This window comes from Olea europaea, chromosome 11, assembly GCF_002742605.1.
Source record: "Olea europaea var. sylvestris chromosome 11, O_europaea_v1, whole genome shotgun sequence".
Taxonomy (NCBI): Eukaryota; Viridiplantae; Streptophyta; class Magnoliopsida; order Lamiales; family Oleaceae; genus Olea; species Olea europaea.
Window position 1 is genome coordinate 32,565,913 of NC_036247.1, and position 12,944 is coordinate 32,578,856.

Consider the following 12,944-nt stretch of genomic DNA (forward strand, 5'->3'; position numbering starts at 1 on the left):
TTCAGGAATGTCGACAAATTAGCCTTTTTTTCCCCCTTTTTACTTCATAAAATTGTTTAGAAAAACTTAAATCAGGCCAAAAGTTTAATCCAATTTTAAGGTTAGTCCACACTAAAATCCATTTCTAATTCCGTCTTGCTAGTATATGTCAATTTAAACTCAATTTCAATCGTACATACATAAAGTCAAAGTTTAATTTAACTAAACAAGATTATATAAGTAGCTCTCATAATACTTCCACATTCATAGAATGTCAAAAATAAAATTCTCTAAAGTCACATCTATATATGGGCTACTCTTGTTTGTTTCCTTTCAAGATTATCAAGTCTGTCTGTCTAATAAATATGCCATTAGACCCTTAAGCTGGACACATCCCAATTCAGAGTTCAAAGGAGCTGTAGAAAAACCTAAGTTCATGCACTTCTAAAGTACAAAGGGATATGAAGACACTTGCTCAATACAAAAACCAGTCTATTAGTGCATCATTTGGATGGATATTGCCAAATTTATACTCAAATAATTGAAATTTTATATTCATTTATGTGTTATAAACACATATGTTTGTCTAACATATTCTTATTGGGGGTAGGTTGAGTGTTTCCCCAAAGGAGTGAATTTAAAAGATAAGGTGAAAGCTGTTCATGTTTAAATGCACCATGAAAATTATGTTAAATTTTTCGCTTGGTGGTGCTATAATGCTAAGGCCAACGAAACCCGTGTACACAAACAAGACAACTTGGCATCTAGTCGTACTTTGATATCACTATGAGCTTTTTGGGCAGGGTTTCCACCTTTTCTAGAAGAGTTTCCTGATAAAGTTATTTTAGAACAATTTTATCTCAAAATTTTACTGGTCAAACAAATTACCTTCACAAATTATTCAAACAGGTTCAAAAACAATTTCATTGTCTCAAACCAATTTTGAATTTTCAAAAATATTGCCAAATGGACCCTATATGTCTTAAGCAGTGAGAAGAAAATGCAAGTTGTAATTGAAGGACCATGTTCCATCAAGTTCTGGAGTTGTTTTCACACTATTGGATTGATTCAACTTTGGTTTGTTTATTTATGTTGCATCTTGGCCATAAGTCCAAATGCTCACATTTAAAAGAGAAGAAAAAACACTATAGATGGTTCGATGCATTTGTAATTGCTTGAAAGCGAACACTCGAGAACTCATGTCTTAAAATTCCTTAAATATTACGTAGTTCAATGCATTTGATAAGGATTTTGAACCGAATCAAGAAGCGATGATTAGAGACAATTTAATTTTAAAGAAGATAACGAGTGAAAACATGCAATAATATTTATTGATTGGGATTAAAATTAGATTTTTGTAGATTTTGATAAAAGTTAATGAAATGAGTTCTTGAAAATTTGTGGGAACAACAAAATATGTGGTTAAATTAATTGTTAACTTTGACTTAGAAAATTTAGATTTTAATTTGTACCAAATAGGAGCTTAATTCGTACACAAAATTTTTGGAAAAAATATAAATTCAAGCATGTTGGGTTGCTTCTAAGTTTCAACTATGGAAATATATAGTTTACAAAATCATTTTATTAAAAAAAAAATGTGTTTTGAAGTAACGTGAGCGATGGACTTATATGGTTATGTTATATATGAGATATGTCACGTCCATATGACAATAGATCTTGAAATCATTAGGAAAAGCTTTAAATAGTTGTGATTTTGCTTTAAATTTTAGCCTTCAATTTTCATTTTTCTTTTAATTTACAATTGTGTTGGCATAGGAGCTCCCAATCCATGTTGCTAAATGTCGAGAGAGAGAGAGAGAGAGAGAGAGAGAGAGAGAGAGAGAAATGAATAATATACATGTCAATTCATTATTGAGAAGGGATACTTAGTTCTGTACTCTGTTTATATTAGAAGTTTTCTCGTAATTGAAGAACTTGAAATAAGGAAATTTGTGCGACAATCAAGGAATTTGTGGTCAATAAGGAATCTTGTTATGCAATAAATATGGTAACGGAATCAATCATAACATTTGGGCAATAAAGTTGCCATTGTTTTCTAACAAGAAATTACGAAGAGAAGACTTCGCTTTGGAATTAATTATAGAATATCGTAGCAAGAGATTCTGAAGAGAAGTAAGAGATACGAAACATGCTCTTACATTATTCACCCTCTCCACAGAATGTTCTAGTATCGATTAGAACACGGGACCTCCAACTTTACCAACTTAATGTAGGATATTGATACAAGTTTGTTCAAAAACTAAAGATGATGACATAAATATAAATATGTACTCCACTTTAAATCATCCAAAATTAAGTCCCGTAATCCACCCAAGCATAGTCCATTAGCCTCGTCTCTTTCAAGCATGCTCCTGCATTAAATTTGAATATTTATACACCTACTAAATAATCAAAAGTGGTGAACATAGATTCTAATTTCATCGATAACGAGTTTGTTACACATGTTTTGAAAGTGTAAATGAGCATAATAGACTTTACATTTTGAAGATACATATGCGTGACTTGATGTAGACTATTTTCCGTTAGTGGAAATGCTTGCTGCTGCCTCGATAAAAGGTACAAAATCCAATGACAAAAATCTAATTTTTAAAGGTTGAGAATTCATAATCACACCAGGTTAAAAATTGGGAAAACCCCATCATCCATAAAAGCAATTAATTATAATAATCTGTTAGAACATGGACATGCTGCACAACACAGAAGGGAAACAATTTGCAGAAGTACTCTTCTATGTTTCTCTCCTTACATAGCTTTAAATAGTTGTGATTTTGCTTTAAATTTTAGCCTTCAATTTTCATTTTTCTTTTAATTTACAATTGTGTTGGCATAGGAGCTCCCAATCCATGTTGCTAAATGTCAAGAGAGAGAGAGAAAAATCAATAATATACATGTCAATTCATTATTGAGAAGGGATACTTAGTTCTGTACTCTGTTTATATTAGAAGTTTTCTCGTAATTGAAGAACTTGAAATAAGGAAATTTGTGCGACAATCAAGGAATTTGTGGTCAATAAGGAATCTTGTTATGCAATAAATATGGTAACGGAATCAATCATAACATTTGGGCAATAAAGTTGCCATTGTTTTCTAACAAGAAATTACGAAGAGAAGACTTCGCTTTGGAATTAATTATAGAATATCGTAGCAAGAGATTCTGAAGAGAAGTAAGAGATACGAAACATGCTCTTACATTATTCACCCTCTCCACAGAATGTTCTAGTATCGATTAGAACACGGGACCTCCAACTTTACCAACTTAATGTAGGATATTGATACAAGTTTGTTCAAAAACTAAAGATGATGACATAAATATAAATATGTACTCCACTTTAAATCATCCAAAATTAAGTCCCGTAATCCACCCAAGCATAGTCCATTAGCCTCGTCTCTTTCAAGCATGCTCCTGCATTAAATTTGAATATTTATACACCTACTAAATAATCAAAAGTGGTGAACATAGATTCTAATTTCATCGATAACGAGTTTGTTACACATGTTTTGAAAGTGTAAATGAGCATAATAGACTTTACATTTTGAAGATACATATGCGTGACTTGATGTAGACTATTTTCCGTTAGTGGAAATGCTTGCTGCTGCCTCGATAAAAGGTACAAAATCCAATGACAAAAATCTAATTTTTAAAGGTTGAGAATTCATAATCACACCAGGTTAAAAATTGGGAAAACCCCATCATCCATAAAAGCAATTAATTATAATAATCTGTTAGAACATGGACATGCTGCACAACACAGAAGGGAAACAATTTGCAGAAGTACTCTTCTATGTTTCTCTCCTTACATAATCTTGTCCTTAATTCACCCAAATAACTCAGTTCCAATAATCCCAACACCTTGGCAAAGCCCATATTTATCGCTTAGGCGACTTATTGAAAAGAATATGATAAATCTCTCTCTCGAAACACAATATTATTTAGGCCCTCTTTTTGGTTTTGTTAAAAATTAACGCGGCCTGCACAATTGCGAGAAAGATATAGATGTCGAAGCACTAGATGCTCTAATCGTATGGTATTCTAAGGTGACAAGGTTCAAAAGTATTTAGTATCTACTAAATTTGTTAATTTAGACCTCTGTTTGAATAAGATAATTAAAATAATCGTGTTGAATTAAAAGATTAGCAGTTTTTGGAAATGAAAATCACTTTAGAAATTCTTGATAAATACCAGTACGGACCTATTGGGAATCTACTTATACATGCACAGCGAAAAATTAAAATTATTTCGATTCCCACTGATGATCCCTTTGTATTTAGATATAAATCGTGATAAAGATTGTACTTTTGAAGAATTCTGCAAACCTTTTGCTTTTCTTTTCGTTCCAATAATCTTGATTTGCCACCCACAGTTGTCCAATTGTCCAGCCTCCAATGGTGATCCACACAGAGAACAAGATTGCAGCTTTTAGGGTTTTTCCTCTTGTGCCAGCAAGAATTATGAAAAACCATATGGTGAAAACCCTAGTAATGTATTTATATAAGTCCAAACGGGTCTGACCCGGTTCGGTCCAATATTTAATTAATCCATTTAATTAAATCCGGTCCGTGAATTAATTAATTCAATTAATTAATTCGGGCCTATAAATAACCAACCAAATTAATTAATTTATCCAACGATTGTTAAATTAATTAAATGACAAATTACAATCTCTCAATTCTCTTTTGTGTGTGACCCATTAGGTTCCCGATCACGATACTTAACGACGTGAAATATTATTTTGATCTAATCAAAATTGATAAATTAAAATACCCTTTTAACTTATCGTTAATTCACACTCACCGTCCTAGATTGACATCTAACAATGTGTCAGGACAATACATGTGACGGGAAATGTCAGTGGTATGATACAATCAAACTCGTTCGTTTATCGTGAAATTATAATCCCTTCGTCAATATGATCCGATCAATTATGAGATATGAAATTGTGCCAATCCCGAATATTGGTCATATCTTTCACTCCATATGGAATTGTGTCAATTTCGAACATTGATCATATCTTTCACTCCACTATTAAGTCAATATAAGTCGAAAACTCTTTTTCGACTTATGAGTACACCTTGACCAAGGATTTCGTTATCAACTTAATTGAATGAAACGCAGATCATAATCTCCTACTATCTAAGAGTGACGAATCATTTATTGGTCAATCACAACCTTCATACGATTCTTCACGTACCCGAACGATGTCGTATTAACGGCCCTTTGCAGAGCAATATCCAACACCACCAAAGTATGATTGTCCTCATATAAGGTACTATGACGACCTCAAATCAAAGGACCAATTCCACTACCGAACGTTAGAGATTAACCACTGACACTCAGATAGTTACCCATGTGGAATCTCTCGGCGGGTCTCCAATGTTTTCTTTTATAACAAAACATCCACGTATTTATTTAAGTGTCACCACACTTTACCTTGTGAGATCAACTACTTACTTCACAAGTAAGAAATGTCACACGTGATGGTCTATCCGTAATAACGATATCCGTATCTCGTTATTACTTACGACCATGGACGATTTAAGATTCAATCAGATGTAATTTGTATCTCACAATCACAACTCCTAGTGATTAACAAATTAAAAAGATTTTAATCTATGGACTCTATTATTTATTTAATTGTCTATTAATTAAATAATAGATCTGTCATTAAATCGTATTAATTATGTATCAAATGTATTTATGTCCAAAGTTAATTGGATTTAGGGCATAATACTTACAAACTCCCATTTGCACTAGATCCAATCACTTATGTATCCAATATCATAAGTCTATATGACGATCATATTTATGCTACGACAACTCTTTGTCAGTGGATCCGTAATATTGTTAAATGTGGGAATTTGTTCTTTTCATTACGTCCTTTCTATGTATTATATTTCTGATGAGATTATACCGCATTAATACATGTTTGGATCATTGATGAGACCTTAGTTCATTCGTTTTCGCAATGGCTCTATTGTTATCACAATACAATGTCATGTGATCAACAATATTAGGAACTAGTCCAAGTTCATTTATGAACATCATGATCCAGATTGCAACTCTTTGCTACTTCTGAAGTAATCATGTATTATGTTTCTATTATTGAATCAACGGTTGCTTCACGTTTGGAACTTTTCCAACATACCGCTTAAGAGTAAACCAGTTTCTCTATATGAAATCTTCTCAAGATTTCATCTATATAAATTGGGATGAGTTAGGCAATTTTCTAAATCTATCTTTATAGATCAAGTTGTTTCTCCCATATTGTTCATGAATGAATCCTTTGACAACCTTTATTTCGACGTTTGAAATATAGGGATACTGTTTCCTATAATATTAGGAATACGACAATGCTCCCACTATCTTCTTGTAAACATACAATTCGTCTTCAAATTTGATAAAATCAAACACTTTGACCTTTCATTAAATCGAAGATTTCAGCTCCATAGAGACTTATCTTAACCTATAGTTACGATATGCAACTGTTGCAAGTAAAACTCGAATGGACTTCAGCTAGGCCACAAGATAAAGGTTTCACCAAGGTCAACACTTAACCTTTGCTTCTAGCCTTGCATTGTATATATATGGATATTCCCATCCATATCGACATTTCCCTTGTAAACTATTTACAAAACCTTATGTATTTTATTCCATCGGGAGGTTTGACCAAGGTTCAAACATTGTTCACATACGTCGAGTTCATCTCGAGTTTCATGACCTCTTGCTATCTCTTTTAAGTCAACACTTGACTTTATTTTGTTACAACTAGCAGGTTCATTATCCTGAATCACTAATACCTGATTAATAATCATGGATTCGCACCTTCTTGAAGGTCAAATGATCCTACTAGATTCGTATAGAGCTGTCATGTCCTCAGGAGTCTTTACTTCCTGATCAAGAGTATGTCCCGTATCAGATATGGGATCAAACTCGAATTTATCTACTTGTTTAACTATATTTGTGGACTCTTGAGCTTTTCAAGTTCTATTTTGCTTTCACTGTCCTCCCCTAGAGTAAACATTTTCTCTAAGAAGATGATATATCGTGAGATGAAAACTTTCTTCATTATAATAGAATTTATATTCAAATATCTGCTTTGAATATCCCACAAATATGTATTTATCCGATTCAAGGCACTTCAAATAAGCGTCACGGCCCCAAAATTTCATATAAGATAAATTGGGACTATCACCTTTCCATAACTCGTATGAAGTTCTGTTAACCAATTTAGATGGGACATGGTTTAGTGTGTTGTACACTACAATCAATGCATGATGCCAAAGAATTTTTGGGAGATTTGCATGGCTTGATATTAATCGCATTATATCTAATAGTTAACGATTCCTCCTTTTAGATACACCACTATACTGCAGTGTATGTGGAGGAGTCCACTACAAGAGAATCTCATTCTTTCTTAGATAATTTAAATTTTATCTTTAAAATACTCTCATTTGATCGAATCTTAATGTGAGGGTATCTTTACCTATTTGTTTATCTACTTTTAGTTTGAATCCCTTGAACTTTTCAAAAGTTCATGTTTGAGTTTTCATCAAGTATATGACCATTGATGAAATAAGAGAAACATTACCTGACATTAATTGACATGAGTCCATATGTATAATTATGCATTAGACCATTAATTATGCCGACCTTTCTTCTTTTCAAGTAAAAAGAAGATTTGGTCATTGTGCCAGACATGCATAATTTATACTTGTCAAAATCAATTAATCCCAAGTATACATCTCTATGTAACTTTGAAATTACTTTTCATCTATATGACAAAGTCTGTCATGCCAGATTTCGATAATAATTAGATTATCGTATTTATGCCTTATAATTTCTATACTCATTATAGAATATTTAGTATTAAAGAATATAAACGTCGTTTTGTAATTTACCATAGTCATTATGATCTTTATCAAAATAAACAAGAACAACTATTATCATTAACATTAAAATAGTTCATGTCGGAATATGAAATTTATTTTAATGTTCCAGCTATGGTTGGTATAAAGTGACATTTCTTTAATTCCAATACTAAACCAAAAGGCAATGGCAAGAAGTATATTCATACAAGCAATGTAGCAACCTTTGCTCATCTCCAACGTGTATGTCAACTTCTCATTTTCACAGTGGTTTACTTTTTTTTAGTTTTTCCATATTTGTATAAATATGAGATTTATATCTGGTATCAAATACCTAAAAAACTCTTGAATTAGACATAAGACACGCCATACTTCTTCCAATGACCTTTCATTCTATAATGAAATCAAGGGTCATTAGATTTGGTATTGTCCTTCGCTTAGACTGTCTTAACCATATTGGGTGCTTTCCCAAAATCCCTTTAGATTTCCTCTTAATACTCTTAGAGGAATCAATGGTTTGCCAACTACCAACTTTGAGAAAGGGTTTAATAGTCCTAAACATGTCAAACAACTTAATGAGTATGCATTCGAGCTTATTCATATCAAATTCATAATTAGTTATGAATAGCTTTCTCTGACAGAGATTGCAGAATCAAGTCACTACTTAGTTCATGGTTTATGATTGAACTCAATCGAGACATTTCTCAACGTCAATCATCTTTAGCGTCTAAGTATTGATTGAAGATTACTCTGTTATTTTGCATTGGTATAGTTGTTTGGAAGTCTCATATCCTTCTACACATAATTATTATCATACAACTCTTTGTAATGAAGAATTATGTGTTAACATCTATACTCTCAAATTGCTTTTGTAACTCAGTGACATAGTTGCAAGCATCACATGCGTGCAATACTATCTCATCACTGTGTTTATTGTAGTAGCCAAATTTTCCTTAGTTGAGTCATCATGAGGTGTTACTGGAAAATGGCTACTTAAGGACAACCAACTTTCTCATATTTGAGAACAATTCTCAAATTACAGTGCTATTCAAAAGATTTAATTTGGTTGTTGGCATCCAGTATGCCATTCAAAACATATGGTTACTCAGGATTCAATAAATATAAATGACGAAAAGAAAAAGAATAATATATAAAATGTATCAATTAATTGAACATTGACTTTTATTAAATTAATTATACTCCCACTGTTTAAAAAATTTATGACCCTCTTACAAAAACTTATGGAGTCCATACTTAACTCCCAGTGGACTGAGATCCCATCTATTATATTAAGACATTGAGTATACTCAACAAGTCTTAATATAACATTTGGGTAGATACTATTATCAATTATATCTCCATACAACTCCCAGATCATTAAACTGACAACTCTTTATTTTCACACATCTTATGTGTTAGTTTAATATGCTTCTAAAATTTATCTCCTTGAGTATACTCAACAAAAGATAAATTTTAGTTAAGTCAAACCCGTCATTCAGAAATATGAAATATTTTATAGTATCAAATATATTCCTAATGGACCAGCCTTGAGTGTACTCAACAAGTTGAGACGATTTGAGACTCTGATTTTTCACTATAATAATGGAAGGCGATTATAAATGTGACTTAATATTTTATGGAGTGATTTTGCATTTAAAGGTCTCATAAAAAAAAATATATATATATATATATCTATATATATATATATATATAAAATTTCAAATATGTGGAGAGATAATAATGTTCGCAGGTAACTTACGTCTTGTAAATGATGTATGTGGAAAAAATAAAAAAAAAAAAAAAAAAAAAAAAAAAAAAATATATATATATATATATATTATTATACATCTACAATGCAAATAAATATATATAACATAATATAATAGTGTGGACGATTATGGACTTTACTATCTAGTCTTCTTGAACCAGAAGGAAGACTAGTTGGTCAATTCTTAGGGGGTATTACATTAATTAATAACAATGCACCATCTTCATGGTCTCTTCTTTTTCTTATTTATTCAATTAGTCTAGTTGCAACTTGTATCTTATATTAGTTGGCACGCAGGCCTAAATGAAATTGGACTCCCAGGCCCATAACAACAATAATAATAACAGACTCGTAGGTCCAAAATGATCAAGTGCTCGCAGGCCCAAAATAATAACAATAATAACGGGCTCGCAGACCCAAAACAATTAAAAGCTCGCAGGCCCATAAAACGACAAGAATAAAAATTAACTATTCAACATATCCATATGGTCGAGTCCATAATTGTCCACTAATAATACATTCATCACATAAATGTATACCTATATAATATCTAATATTATATGCAATATAATTTCAAGTTTCTAGCAATTAAGTCGTCTAAACTTTTTTAGACAAATGGATCGAAATAATTAAATAATTAATTAATCATATCAATTGATTATTTAATTAGCGGCATGCTTAATTAAAATTAAATTTTAATTAAATACCGAATTAGAGTCGACTCTAATTCAACAATTGTAGGGCGGGATTGTTTAATTAAAATCAAATTTTAATTAAATATCAAATTAGAGTCCAACTCTAATTTCATAACTTAAGGCAGTTGAGTTTAATTAAAATCAAATTTCAATTAAATAACAAAATTAGAGTCTAACTCTAATTCCAATATTTAAGGGTGAATTTATTTAATCAAAATCATATTTCAATTAAATACCAAATTAAAGTCCAACTCTAATTCCAAGAAAAAATTTAGGACGACAAAATTTAATTAAAATCAAATTTTAATTAAATATCAAACTAGAATCCAATTCTAATTTCTAGAATATATTCGGGTGAGTAATTAATTAAAATCAAATTTTAATTAAGTTTCTAATTTAAATTGAATTAATATTTTAATCTAGGATAACATTCTAAATAAAATAAAATTCAATTTAGGGTCAAATTTAATATTTAAGTTAAAATCATATTTTAACGAAAATATAAAAGTCATCAATTTTAAATAAATTTTTTACTTAGGGTCAAAATTAAATTTATGGGTCAAAACTATTAAAATACATTTTAAAAACCCATTTAAAATTCAAATTCAAAATTCATTTTTGAAATTTGCAAAGTGGCCCAAGTTTAGAATTAAAAGGTTGTCCTTCAATTAACTTAATAGCATGACATGTCCTCCAATTAAAATTGCAAAGCTACCCTCGTTTAATTGTAGATAGCCCCCTTTACATTTCATAAATTGCAAAGAGGTCCCCCTTTTAAATTTGCAAATTGACCCTTTCCTCTAATTACAAGTGGCCCCTTTAAATTTCAGAAATTACAATACAAGCCCCCGTCTCCAATGGAAATCGACTATGAACCCTAAAATAAAAAAATAAAAAAAATTATTCTCTATGGTTGGCGGCGCCGCACAACCCACCCAAGCCAACACTCGCGCACCTTCGGGCGGTGGGCTTCTGCCAAGCACTGCTACAGCCAGCGGCAGACGCCGTTGCCTGGCAGTGGCGTCTGCTACCGCGCCATCGCCGGCAGCAACTGTTGCTGCCGGCACCCCTTTTCCCATTATTTATTTATTTTAAAATCAGAACGAGATTTCAATTAAAAAAAAAAAACTTTCTTAATTGCTAGATCCATGAAAAATTATAACAATCAACATTTGATTGTTCAAACATATTATATAATTTCTATCAAACACAAAATAGGCTCTGATACCATTGTTGGGAATCTACTTATACATGCACAGCGAAAAATTAAAATTATTTCGATTCCCACCGATGATCCCTTTGTGTTTAGATAGAAATCGTGATAAAGATTATATATTTGAAGAATTCTGCAGACTTTTTGCTTTTCTTTTCGTTCCAACAATCTTGATTCGTCACCCACAGTTGTCTAATAGTCCAACCTCCAATGGTGATCCACATAGAAAACAAGATTGCAGATTCTAGGGTTTTTCCTCTTGTGCCAGCGAGAATTATGAAAAATCATATGGAATGAAAACCCTAGCAATGTATTTATATAAGTCCAAACGGGCCTGGTCCGGTCCGATCCAATATTTAATTAATATATTTAATTAAATTCGGTCCGTGAATTAATTAATCTAATTAATTAATTCGAGCCTATAAATAACCAACCAAATTAATTAATTTATCCAATGATTGTTAAATTAATTAATTGACAAATTGCAATTTCCCAATTCTATTTTGTGTGTGACCCATTAGGTTCCCGATCACGATTTCTAACTACGTGAAATATTATTTTGATCTAATCAAAATTGATAAATTAAAACACCATTTTAATTTATCGTCAATTCGCACTCGCCGTCCTAAATTGACATCTAGCAATGTGTCAGGGTAATACATGTGACGGAAAATGTCATGTGGTATAACAAAATCAAACTCGTTCGTTTACCGTGAAACTATAGTCCTTTTGTCAATATGATCATATCAATTACGAGATATGGAAGTGTGTCAATCCTGAATATTAAGTCAATATAAGTCGAAAACTCCTTTTCGACTTATAAGTATACCTTGGCCAAGGATTTCGTTATCAACTTAATTGAATGAAACGCAGATCATAATCTCCTACTATCTAAGAGTGACGAATCCTTTATTGGTCAATCACAACCTTCACACGATTTTTGACATACCCAAACGATGTCCTATCAGCGGCCCTTTGCAAAGCAACATCCAATACCTTTAAAGTATGACTGTCCTCATATAAGGTACCATGACGACCTCAAGTCAAAGGACCAATTCCACTACCGAACGTTAGAGATTAACCACTGACACTCAGATAGTTACCCATGTGGAATCTCTCGACGGGTCTCCAATGTTTTCTTCTATAACAAAACATTCACGTGTTCATTTAAGTGTCACCACACTTTAGTTTGTGAGATCAGCTACTTACTTCACAAGTAAGAAATGTCACACCTGATGGTCTATCCGTAATAACGAAATCCATATCTCGTTATAACTTACGACCACGGACGATTTAAGATTTAATCAGATGTAATTTGTATCTCACAATCACAACTCCTTGTGATTAACAAATTACGAAAATTTGAATCTAAGGACTCTATTATTTATTTAATTGTCTATTAATTA

The 12,944-nt window shown here is 31.8% G+C and overlaps 1 protein-coding gene across 1 annotated transcript in view; it reads right to left on the bottom strand.

Moving 5' to 3' along the window:
* Positions 1-12,447: 12,447 nt before the first annotated feature.
* The window catches only part of LOC111404739 (exocyst complex component EXO70H1-like), a 6,558-nt gene continuing 6,061 nt past the window's right edge, over positions 12,448-12,944 (bottom strand). Inside the window, exon 2 of the mRNA XM_023033502.1 lies at positions 12,448-12,511. Coding sequence (XP_022889270.1) covers positions 12,448-12,511 — 64 coding nt within the window. The remainder of the gene's footprint in view (positions 12,512-12,944) is intronic.